The sequence below is a fragment of the Macadamia integrifolia genome, unplaced genomic scaffold (genome assembly GCF_013358625.1).
Source record: "Macadamia integrifolia cultivar HAES 741 unplaced genomic scaffold, SCU_Mint_v3 scaffold_18A, whole genome shotgun sequence".
NCBI classification, from domain to species: domain Eukaryota; kingdom Viridiplantae; phylum Streptophyta; class Magnoliopsida; order Proteales; family Proteaceae; genus Macadamia; species Macadamia integrifolia.
The window spans coordinates 63,265-76,119 of record NW_024870636.1 but is presented as its reverse complement, the minus strand read 5'-3'; the positions used below and the strand labels follow the sequence as shown (position 1 = coordinate 76,119).

Genomic DNA, 12,855 nt, shown 5'->3' with positions numbered 1-12,855 from the left:
AAAAAAAAAAAAAAAAAAAAAAAAAAAAAAAAAAAAAAAAAAGAAAAAGGCCAATGGTAATAAATTATGACTTTATCCTTGTCAGTCTGATATAAGAAATGTCAGTGCGTAGACAATATGAACACAGTAAGGAGCATTTTCAGCACACATAAAGGGCAGCACGACTATTTTGTGCCTGCTAGCTGTGTCTGGACATTACCTGTGCCAGACTGGCATGGTTCTTTCTCCTTATGGCCATTCTACTACATATCCTCTCTAGCTTATTATTGTTCCTTCAGCCATTACATGTAATTCAATTTTGTTCTCTCCCTTCTCCTCTCCACTCTTCTACTATCTATTTAGTAGTTCTTTGTGTTATTATTTTCTACTTCATTTACTATTTTTCATGCATGAGTTCTTCACGAGTAGAATTAGGATTGAAGGTGCGTTGTCTGTGATTGTTTAGAATTTACGATGGTGACGTTCATTGTTGGGGAGAATCAACTGCTTCTTCTTTGTTGTGTCCTTTTTGCAGGTTTGTTATTTCCCTAACTTTTAGTAGAGATTGATTGAACATCGAATGTTGGGTTTCAACGATTCATAGACTATAAGAATATTGTCATTTCATTTTTTTTTTTGGAGGGGCAGTTTCAGTGTGGGGGTCCTCTCGGACGCCCTCTCTCTCTTTCCATAACCATGTGGGCCTCCTACTTGATGAGACAATTCTTCACATCCCATTACCGTGGCTATAGGATATTCTCTCACACTGAGTATCAAGAACTCTTCCGCAACCCCCCCCCCCCCTAAGAGGAAAAAATGCCATTTCTTAGCCCAATGAGTAGCGGTGCCAACCGGTGGGGCCTGGTCAGTTTTGATTGATTTCAATCGAGCCTAATCAATCCCCACCAATTTAAGTCTTCACACCATTTTCACCAATTTAGGTAATCTAGCGACAGGACATATACACATTTCTATTCAATCGATTGATTACTGCTCCATAATTAGGCTATTAAATGGTTCTTAAATGGGTCATAATAAAAATTAGTGTTTGGTTATTGGTTGCAGGGGCTGCAGTTGAAGCTTTATCCTATGATTATTCAGCTATCATCCAGGCAAGCTAGAGCTCTTCCCTTCATATTATCAATGCTAATCATATTGGAGTTCTACACTTTGGATGACAAAACCCACCCATTTTGTTCTTATAATTAACTCAATTTTGATTTTGGGCAGTGCTTGGCAGAACCTCTCAAACCACAATATGGAGGAGGGATCATCATTAACCCAGATTTGAACCATGGTTTGCATGGATGGCACATATTTGGGCATGCAAAGATAGAGAATCGGTTATCATCAGATGGAGGAAACAGCTTCATGGTCGCTCATAGTAGAAACCACCCTTCTGATAGCTTCTCCCAAAAGCTTTACCTACTTAAGGGCAGGCTTTACACCTTCTCTGGTAATTCTTCTTTCACCAACAAGTACTTAAATTGATGATATTTGGTGAGTCCAAGGTTCAGGCTCTTAGCAACTTACAATTACATTAAAACCAATTGGTGATAGTGAGAACGGTACCTTATTGCTTTAAATAGGTCAGGCGGTTAGTCCTAGAGTTGCGAGAAGACGGTGTCTTTTTTTTACTAACAATATCCATAGCTACTACTGCTTGAACTAAAGCTTCTCTAATTTTGTGTTTCTCTTACAGCTTGGGTACAGGTGGTTGAAGGAAATGTGCCAGTAACTGCGGTTTTCAGTACAAAAGATCGTTCGATATATGCAGGTGCAGTTGTTGCTGAATCTGGCTGTTGGTCAATGCTTAAAGGAGGCCTTACTGTGAACTCATCTGGCCCTGCTGAACTGTATTTTGAGGTACCTGCCATCCTATTTCTTCTCTATTTTTGTGTATTGTAAGTTTATTTCTTCTGATACTCTGATAATTCAGTTCACCCTAAGTTACTGATGTAATTAATAACCATGCTTCAGACCAAGAACACAACAGTTGAGATATGGGTTGACAGTGTCTCCTTACAACCTTTCACCAAGAAGCAATGGAGGACTCACCAAGATCAAAGCGTCCAGAAGGTAAACAAGTTCATATTAGTTGGGCCCTTCTAGGCTTCTAGCTAGGCTTTCACTATATCCAGTGAAATATTGCTTCATTATTTGCCACGTACTTGATGGTATATGGACTAGACAAAGGACCTCACATACGTCTCAATGATCAAATTTTTCGTCCAAAGCAACCAAAGAAAATTGCTCATACTCTTATTCAAAGTCCTAGTAAAATTATCAAAACACAATCAAATGGAGATGAATATAAAAATACATTATAACATCTTTTGTAATTTTAGCTATTTCATCTATTCATTTTGAGCTGAAATTATATACGAATAAAATGCTTAACTGGTCGTAATGTGCTGCCATGTGGCAAATAATGAAGCATTATAATTCATTAGGCATAGTAATGAGAAAGAAACCGGTAGTAACCGGGTTTTGTGGTTTGTTTCCTCAAAGATCATATTGAAACTGTTTTACATTGATGGATGTATATGATTCATGCAGTTACGAAAGAGAAAGGTGAGATTCCAGGCAGTAGATGATGGCAAAGGGAAAACCATTGCTGGTGCAAAAGTCTCCATACATCAAAAGAATCCAAGTTTCCCGTTTGGCAATTCTATAACTAAGGCCATCCTCGACAACCCTGCTTATAGAAATTGGTTCGTCTCCAGGTTTACTGTCACCACCTTCGAAAACGAAATGAAATGGTACAGCACAGAGAACTTTCCTGGGAAAGAAGACTACTCAGTAGCAGATGCCATGCTTAGCTTTGCTAAACAGTTTGGCATTGCAGTGCGAGGTCACAATGTTTTCTGGGATGATCCCAAGTATCAACCTGCCTGGGTCAAATCACTTTCCCCCGATCAACTCAGGGAAGCAGCAGCAAAGAGGATCGATTCCGTTGTGTCAAGATACAAAGGGCAGCTTATAGCATGGGATGTTGTTAATGAGAACCTTCACTTTTCATTCTTTGAAGATAAGCTAGGGAAGGATGCATCTGCTGCTTTCTACCAGAGGGCACATCAACTTGATGGGGGCACAACAATGTTCATGAACGAGTACAATACGATTGAGGATAGCAGAGATCAAAGCTCAACACCGGCCAAGTACCTTCAGAAGCTGAGGGAGATTCAATCCACAAATCCTGGGAAGATGGGAATTGGGGTTGAGTCACATTTCAGTATAACACCCAACATTCCTTACATGAGATCCTCCCTTGATGTTCTAGCAGCAGCAAAGCTACCCCTTTGGATCACAGAGCTGGATATTGAAAGTATGCCTAATCAGGCACAGTACTTGGAGGAGATTCTGAGAGAGGCTCACTCTCATCCAGCCATCAATGGAATTGTCATGTGGGCAGCATGGCATCCTGAGGGCTGTAACAAGACGTGCCTCACTGATGAAAACTTCAGGAACCTCCCAGCTGGCGATGTTGTGGACAAGCTGATCAATGAATGGAGACACAGTAACCTTGTTTTATCAACAGATACCAATGGCTCCTTCGAGGTTTCACTCTTTCATGGAGACTATGACATAACAATGACTCACCCATCCATGAATTCCACCTTAACTCACAGCTTCAAGGTACCAACAGGAAACTCAGAGACATTGCTACATTTTCATGTTCATGACAGATGAGAATTTCTAATTTCACCTTCTGTTTCATGAGGAAAAGAAATAAAATGTAGGAATCTTCTTACACAATAAAGTATTCCAATTCTTGCTTCCAAACTTGTATTAATTCATGAACAAAAAGAGACATGGTCGCAACAACTATACTCAACGATGAACCATGAGACGGTTACTGCCCTAATTGTTTACCCAACATTCACAAGGAAATTAGTTAGGCTACATACAAAATAAGTTGAGGGCTGAGGACAGTCGGTTTATGTTTTCTTTTGCTTCCCCTCACATCCCTAATGAATAACTATATGATAGTTGATAAGAGGGTGGAGAAAAACCCAAAGGGGGATAAAAATTACTGTACAAGTTCCTGAACTGCAGTTGGTCATCAGTCACTCCAGTTATCCTGGTCGGATGTCAACATATGCTCTTCCCTATTTGCTTCATCCTGCAAGTCCATCTAAACAAAATGAGTGACCATACTGTAGAAAGCAGCTAATATTTATAGGTGTCTGTATTCCTAGCATACTGAAGTAAACATACTGAAAAATTAGGTCCTGGAATCTGATTGTTTGTAGTATCAGGTGTGTGCATTTGTGGTGGTTGTTTCTGTGTGTGTGTGTGTGTGTGTGTGTAGAGAGAGAGAGAGAGAGAGAGAGTACCGCTTCAGAAATTAACAACTTCTGTGGCGACCAGACAAGAATTTGTCTATCATTGCCACCTGTGTACAATTCCTGCCAACTAGATTGTAAGTCAAGCAGTTTGTATCTAATATAAACATGATATTGGCAAGTAGTTAAAAGTTCCAAGCACCAAGCATTATACCCATCAGATGGTCTGATCATATTAGGAAAAATTGCAAGTTCCAAGTGGTGGTGGTGGGTTTGTTCTCTCACCCCCCCCCCTTTACAAACCCAGAATCCAACACAGTATTGGCCTCCATTAATTCCGATTCGAATCGGATCCAGTCAGTCAGAATTTGCCAGAAACTCGAATTGGGAAGTAAAAAATAGTTCATAGATCTGTGATTATTTGGACTTCTTTATTCAAGAGGCTTGTATATTTTGCTACAAGAGGTAAGTTTCCTTGATTTTCTATAATTGTATTGACTAAAATAAGGAAAAAATAGCAAAAAATGAAGCTCGAAGAGCATTCATGGCTGATTCGAAAATAGGTTGCAGGAATTGGCATTAATCGGAAGTGGTGTCAGCCGATCCCGATTTGAATTGGCCAATTCTGCCAATTCCAATCTGATTCCTGAAAACCTGCCAGCAGGGGATTAGTGTACGCTGGAGGATCTTCTCCCATGAACTTTTGTTTTGCCACCCAGTAGGCCCCAATTGGGTATGGAAAACCATCTCAAGGCCATATAGAAAAACAATGTTTATGGATTGAGACCATCAAAGCAAGAAGGTGGAAAGAGAGAAGGCAGCAGCGGAGGTTCTGTCCATCCATACAAACCCACCCAGTTTGCCCAATTGTGTGTGTGGACTGTTCCTAGTCGCTGGATGAAGATAGATCTGCCAGTTCAATATGAAATTCAGATGGCATGATCACTGGGGAACTTGGTGCCTCATGCCATTTCTAAGAGATTCATAAAATTCAACAACATTAAGAGGTATTGGGGTCGCACCTGTTCTTGTGAATTAAACGAGCAACAGTTCACATATTCATAGTGGCCACGAAATGTCAGGGAAGTCTGACCCGACCATACATTGAATGCCTAACAAATTCTCAGAATAAGCCAAGGTTCTTAAGAAAATGAGCAACCATAAAAAAACAAAGGTAGTGATAAAGAAACAAGAAGGTTACTTTGACAGATGTCATGCACGGAACAAACACGGTGTCTGAATCCTGAGTTACAGCTAGTTGTATTGCCTTGCGGGTTTGGAGGCGGGTAGTTTCATAATTCACCAAAGTATTACGGCCAGATTCAATATCCCAGAGTCTTAATCTTGAATCAGAGCCTGCAATCCACAAGCATTGCAAAACTTATATGGAATGATAAGCATGATGAAGTTTAACTAACAAAAATAAAGGGGAATGCCACAAAGAGAGATGACAAACCCTAGGTTGATTTCTAAACAGAACAAATTATAAAATTAGTTCATGCAGGCCAGAAAATACAAAGATAAGAAGCAAAAATTGTAGATCTTATGCATTATGACGGAAGGGGTGAGAGTGAGACCCACCATTCCATAGTCCATACCAACAAAATATCCCACATCGACAACTGACAAAATCAAATAACTATTGTAAACATTCAGAGGACTTTTATTGAGATATTCTTACATTTCTTCCTGATAGCTCCAAATAAGTGTGAATTAAATGGCTTAACAAAGATCTTATAGGTTTTCTGAACACATGCTGAGTCAAACCTCTTGCATGTATGCCACATTCAATGTTGTATAACTACCGGACTGACCTCAGGTTCTTGCAAATAACTCATAAGATTCCCTTATGATAAACCAATTGAAAGCTTCACATCCAAGAAAATATAGGCAATCTAGATTCCTGAAGCAACAGGTGATACCATTGGTGCCACGAAAATAAAATGGATAGAAATAAACCTGCACTCAACAGGTACGTTCCATCTTCAGTTACTTTGAGCCCAGTAACAGCACCATAGTGAGCAGTTGCACGATCATGGTTAGACAGCATCCCTGGATGTATTCTCTGCCTTGACGAACCCTTGAATTGACCTGGAAACTTGCAAAGGGCTGGCAACTGTTTTGAAAGAGCACCATTAGCTGTTTTCCTGTGCAATGTCTTGTTTCTTGTGAATGAAGATTGGCCCGGTAGTGAGGATTTCGATATTGAGCCCTAAGAATTAAGATACAATAGAGCACAATATTTTAATAGTATTAGCCAAAGTGACAGCATAAAACTAGTAATCTGACACATCATCCCTCTCTCTCTATATATATATCTTATATAATTTTCTTTTGGGGGAAAAACTACCATTAAGCATGTCCATAAATGCAACATCAATCATTAATAGTGCTACCATATCGAAGCAGATCAACAGGAACAAAAGAAACAATACTGAATAAACTCATAGAAAAAATGGAAGAGAAAACAAAACCCTAATTGCCGTGTGAGACTACAAACAAAATACTGAACAAAAGTCCCAAATAAACTTCCTAACACATCCACTTATCCTGCATAGTAAGTTACCGCATCAGAACAAACATATACACAACACATAAATATATGCACAGAAGCTACTCAGAAACATAAAAAAATGGATTGATGCATTATGAACACAAACGCTGCCAACCCTATATGCTGATAGCATTTAATGATTTTTGTGATGATATGTTTCATTGGTGGATAAATTTTTATTTATCACAGCCATATGAGCTTTTATTGTTTTCAATATATATTTATTTGTGAAAGTGTGTGGGTTGCGACCTCTTCCCTACCCCTCCCTTTTCCTCTTTTTTTACTTTTGTCCATGTTACTGTTCACAATCACAAAACACTAGCATTTTTCCCTGACACTTTTCTTATTTACCTTCTATTTCTTAAAACCCTAATCCATCATACTCTGTTCAACTGAATTCCTGTTGTAGTTCAGCCCTAGATTTTGAAACACCATGCTGTCCTGCATAATTTTTATTAGAGCTAATTCAGATCTCCTATTTTGTCCCTCATTGACTCTTAAACATGGTAGCCAACAGTGAGGTGATCCAACAGTTCAATTCCTTTAATGATGAGATTAAGAGAGGCCTACATAACCTCACCAGTTGAGTTTCAGCTCTTGAAAGCACCACCAGTACTATTCAAATCAGTGTCGATACCATGAACACTATAGTTACCTCTCTCCAATCAATGATGGCAGTTCTACAAGCTGCCATTAACATAATTGCACCTCCAGACAAAAGAAAGAGTCCAATTAAGCTTGGAGACACTTCCCATTCTTACCCACAGCAGTCTGGTCCTTCTCATACCGAACCCCCATTGTAACGCCTAATTTTGAACATCCCAATCAATGTAATTTGAACTCTTTAGAAAGGATAGTGGATAAATCTCATATCATTCCTCCACCACTCACCACACCACGACCAGAACGACAATATCGTTCCATTCTTTGTCTTCTTCTTTTAGCCCTATAAAAGATATCTGAAGAGGATGATTGATGACATAATAGTATTTTTCAGACAAGGGTGAAGTGCAACGATTAATTGTCCATAATGGTGATCTACAGTGGAAGTTGTACCAGTGTTGTTCCTGAAGATGTTGCTTGGGTGAACAACAGCAATCTTAAAATTCAGTAGAGGTGTTTACTCATGTATTCTATGTTCAGTGTGACATGCTTCCTTTGCAGGTTTGTCGCATTCTCCTTGAACAATCATGGCTTTTTGACAAGAAGGTGCAGCACTAAGGTATTAAATACATATTCTTTCAAGCACGAAAGGCATGCAACATGGTTTGAAGAATCATTATTAGATTGGGTGAATTGCCCGATTCAAATAGAAATCAACCAAGCCCGATTTCGATATCCTCCCTTGAATTGCCCATTATATGTTTGATCATCATTTCTTGCCATTGTTTCCTTCTTTTAGTCAGTAAATATCAGATTATCAATGAAATTTACCTCTTGTAGCAAGATCCCCTAGTTTATTTAATAAAAAAAATCAACAGAATCACAGATTTTTAGGAATATCTTGCTTCTTCCCGTTCAAATTAATAGGGTTCCAGCAGAATCGGACTGATTCCAATCCGAAACTCGATGGGCTCAAGTTCATTTCAAAGGGGGAGAAATGATGCAGTGGCATTAGAGTAGCTGGACATATTCTAATCCATTAGGCCCATTGGGCTCCAGTTACTCTTTTACTTAGTTGGGGAATTCTTGTAATTCTTTCCAATTCCGCGGGTGGTATTGTATTTTTCATTTTTTTAGTGTGGGGCTCAATGGCATGTCAAGGGGGCTTACCCATGTTAGTAGTCGGAGACTCGGAGTTAGTAGTAGGAGATGATAGGTTGATTATTAGTAGTTTAAGTCTATTAGACTAGATCTAGGTGTTGAAGAGTTTGAAGTTTACTAAGTTTCTATTTTTGAGTTTATTATATTTTGATGTAGCCCTATCATATTACACAGTTGCATAGAAGTTTATTTATGTATGTGTGTGGCCTGTGAGCTCTTCCCCTACACTCTCCTCTTTTATTCACACTACTGTTTGTGGCAGTGTTCACAGGTACTGTCCATATCCCTAAACAGTAGCTTTCCCTTACACTTTCCCCATTTCTCTTCTATTCCTTAACACCCTATCCATCCTACCCTTTCCACCATCTTTCTATTGTACTTCAGCAACTTCAACCCTAGATTTTGAAACACTAGGCTGTCCAACATCAGCGCTTCTCCACCCCCCCTTACCTAGAAGGGCTGGCTATGCCAGTAGGGGTGTAGGACTACAATCCAAGGAGCATGTAAAGGCTATCACTGACATCTCTTTCCCCCTCTTGAATTGGGAATTCTCCAGGAGATTTCCATTTCCTACAACCGACTTTTAATGTCACATTTTAATATAAAAATTAATTAAAATAGAAAACTAACGTTTGGCCTGCCGTCAAATAAAAGACAAAATTATTTGACGAATTTCGTTTTCTATACCTTTCAGGAATTCTAGATGGATTAATGCAGTTTGCATCATCATGCAGAAGCTTATCAGACAGCAAGCACCATAAATCCATAAAGCTACAAATAAAGTAAGCCTGGCCAACAGGAAAGCCTATATGAGAAAGAAAGAGAGAGGGAGGGACCTTACTTTCATGGAAGGTTGGTCATTGAGGGGAGGGCGTCTCCCAAGTTGAGTCTGGGTCTGATCTAACACAAGGAAACATCCTGCACGCCTGATGTCCCAAAACCGAATTGCCCCATCACAACCACCAGTAACCAAAACCCACTCACTAGAAGCAGACCATTCTGCAGTCATTACACCATCTACAATAACAGAATCAGGAACCATATATAATCCAAAATTTAACATCATTCATAAACAATTGATTAAAAAAGGATCCTTTCACTCCTAGATTACATGCGCAGGAACCAAGAAATGAAAGCAAAAAATTTGATTCTGATTAACAAAGGACTTTAACCGTCACCAACTCACCATCATGTAGGTATTGGCTTACTTAAATCAAGTTATTCACATACATTTGCACTTACTTAAATGCATAGATGCTGCAGAGGAGAGAGAGGTCTTAGGTGCATCCAATTCGTGGAAAGGATTATAGGGTGGGGAGAGTGTAGTGAAGTGTTATGTGGTTGGGAATAGAGCACTTCTGAAAATATCAAAGTGATTTTTCATAAAATTAAGTAGGGTTCAGATGAGATTTCAAGATAAATATCATTAATAATTTAAATGCAGTATCTAATAGTTATCTCATCATCTATGCTTGTGCATGCATTGTGAGATAAACATGCAACAACATAGATTAAAAATTGGAAGAAGAAAACGACACAAAAGAATAGAATTACATCATGAAGTACCAGAGTTTTCATGCTGACATGATAACTTACCACGGTGTCCAGATAATGTATGAGTAAATGCCCCCGATGAAATATCACATAAACGAACTTGAACATCTTCAGTCCCAGCAGCAATCAGCATGTGGGAAGTAGCTATTGATGACATAGCTGTCCTGTACACCTTTCCAGGCATTTTAAAATTTGCTACCACCTATAAGGCATCACAATTGTGCATTAGAAAATAAATCAAATCCAATCAATATGAGCCAAGTTTTAAGGACAGAAATCTGTTGTGTACCTGTATATTATTTGTATCCCAGACATTAATATGCTTATCAAATGAACCTGTGATGAATAACCCTGTGTCAACAGGATACCAAATGGCTGAGGATACAGAATATTGATGGCCATGCTCATGTTGCCTGTCAACAAACTGTATGCACTTGTGCTTTGCAATAAAGTGACCTCCCTCATAATCAGTTGCACATTCTACATCATAAACAGCAGCTGATCCATCAGCTGCTCCAGATAACAGATACCTTCCCTCTGTCAAATCAAGCTGACCTTGCCATATGAAAAATGTTCATCAATATTTGTCAAGTATACAAACCATACAAAGCATAGGAAACACGGGTAATTTCACAGATTTTCCATTCTCTTATTTTCCTTATGTCGGAACTAATTTGGAGTCTTTTGGCAGACTGGTTAATCATTACGATGTAATTTGGTACTCAATTTACAAGTATACAGTGCATTCCTGATGAAGACTGTTTAAAAAATCCAGAAACTTTTTTTTTTTTTTTCTACTTGAGAGGCATAACTCAATTGAAGAAATATCAAAATTCAAGCATTAATACAAATTACTCCCAGAATTTTAAATAATAAATAAATAAATAAAACCCCTCTAGAATTAAGAGAATAACACTGTTATGGTAGATTACAAGGCTAAGAGCCCAAAATTTTTTTTTTCTGGTAATACCACCGCTATGAAACAGATTAAAAGGCTACCATCATTCAATAGGGTTCTGCAGAGTGCGGGATAAACTATCCCCAGTGTTCAACCGCAAAGGAACATATCTTAATTGAAGTATAGAATTTATTAGTTTCTTAAATATAATAAAACATCTCAAGCCAACATGATAAATCCAAGGAATAACTGAAAGACCAGAAGCCAGAAAACAACAACAACGATTTCTAATTCACGAACTGGTACAGTACCAAAAGTAGCAGAACCAACTTTACCACAAGAGCAGATATAAAGCGGGTCGTACATCTCTCTCAGTCGGAAACAGTATTAAATTCCCGTCCGGAAGAAGAGATTGATGGAGTACACAACTTACTAAGAACAGCTCAAGAGTAAAATAACAAACAGAGAAACAAAAGAAAACAAGGGTTTTGATCTTCAGGATACAATAATCTCAATCAAGTCTAAGAAACAAAACGAAATCAAAAGATGAAGAATTTCATAGAGGAAAAGAACAAACCTGAAGGGTATTAATGGCACCAGAGTGAGATGAGATGATCTCTTTGTGATTTGAAAGTTGCAGAGAAGAAACACGATTGGATCTAATGCGATTAGCGAAAGAATAAGGGCGGAGTTTACCCGCTTCTCTATCTCGAACCTCCTTCCACATTTCCGGTGCATCTTCGTCGTAGACCTGCCGCTAATGCTAAAACCGACACCGGCGAATTCAAAAGCTGATATTGATTCTTTGTAATAAAGACCGCAAAGTTTCTTGAATCAACTTGACTGAGTACTTCCAAGAAGATACCAATTTTAGTCATCCACCGTTTCACGTCTTGGTTTTGGAACTTTGGATCACAGACTCATAGGCTCAACTATGGACGACATTGGTCCATATAGGCCCAGGCATGGCTAACAAATACAATTCTCGGCCCATTAGAGGATGTGATTGTAGTATCTAAATCTACCAAAAGGACAAAAAAGGGAAAGATTGTTGTAGTATCTAATACATAGGCACAAGCCAGCTTCTCCTTGGAGTTTATCTGTATAATCATATATATATATATATATATATATATAGTCATTTAAAAAAGTGTATTTATTCCCACTTACAAAAAAAAAAGTTTATTTATTCTCAATAGACCAATGAGCCAATGGGAGGATGCGCCAGAACATATTTAGCGGACATCAAGAGGAGGCAAGGTGATCGTTATGCACTCTGCAAAATCTGGGCGTTTCATGTGCCAGACCGGCATGGTTCTTTTTCCCACAAATGATTCATAGACATTATGTAATATTTGAATGTATAACTATTACATAGTCTGGCGTTTCATGTGCTATACTGGCAGAGTTCTTTTTTTCTCACAAGTGGTTCATAGTTGTTATTTAATATTTGCATGTATAGTTGTTACATAGACGTTTCGAATATAGCTGTTACATAGATGTTTCGAATATAGTAGTTACATAAATGTTTCGAATATAACCGTTACATATACATTAGGTGTCAGATTGGCAGGTGTTTTTTTCCTGCAAATGGTTCATAGTCTCTATATAATATTTGCATGTATAGCTGTTACATAGACGTTTCGAATATAGCTGTTACATAGATGTTTCGAATATAACCATTACATAGACTTTTCAAATATAGCTGTTACATATCCACCTTTATTCCCTAGCAGCTATATTCCACCTAAGAGTTGTTCTTCCCCTTTTATATACTTTAAATAAATGGTTCATTTGTAACCCCACCCCCCACCCCC

The 12,855-nt window shown here is 38.4% G+C and overlaps 2 protein-coding genes across 4 annotated transcripts; one reads left to right on the top strand and one right to left on the bottom strand.

Annotated features, from left to right (window-relative positions):
• The first annotated feature begins 158 nt into the window (after window positions 1–158).
• LOC122071136 (endo-1,4-beta-xylanase 5-like) lies at window positions 159–3,765 on the top strand. Of its 2 annotated transcripts, XM_042635429.1 has the most exons (7): window positions 178–287; window positions 446–514; window positions 1,045–1,091; window positions 1,210–1,435; window positions 1,682–1,845; window positions 1,960–2,058; window positions 2,539–3,765. In XM_042635429.1, the coding sequence occupies exons 2-7, from the start codon at window positions 454–456 to the stop codon at window positions 3,670–3,672; spliced, it is 1,731 nt and encodes a 576-aa protein (XP_042491363.1). In that variant the 5' UTR covers window positions 178–287; window positions 446–453; the 3' UTR covers window positions 3,673–3,765. The 2 variants fall into 2 exon arrangements, with proteins under 2 accessions (XP_042491362.1, XP_042491363.1); XM_042635428.1 differs by having other exon boundaries at window positions 159–514.
• Window positions 3,744–12,120, bottom strand: LOC122071137 (WD repeat-containing protein ATCSA-1-like). Of its 2 annotated transcripts, none has more exons than XM_042635431.1 (9): window positions 11,616–12,120; window positions 10,430–10,690; window positions 10,183–10,342; window positions 9,428–9,585; window positions 6,228–6,480; window positions 5,470–5,624; window positions 5,291–5,380; window positions 4,320–4,391; window positions 3,744–4,105 (listed from the first exon to the last, which is right to left on the bottom strand). In XM_042635431.1, the coding sequence occupies exons 1-9, from the start codon at window positions 11,763–11,765 to the stop codon at window positions 4,046–4,048; spliced, it is 1,359 nt and encodes a 452-aa protein (XP_042491365.1). In that variant the 5' UTR covers window positions 11,766–12,120; the 3' UTR covers window positions 3,744–4,045. The 2 variants fall into 2 exon arrangements, with proteins under 2 accessions (XP_042491365.1, XP_042491364.1); XM_042635430.1 differs by having other exon boundaries at window positions 9,428–9,603; window positions 11,616–12,118.
• Window positions 12,121–12,855: the final 735 nt, after the last annotated feature.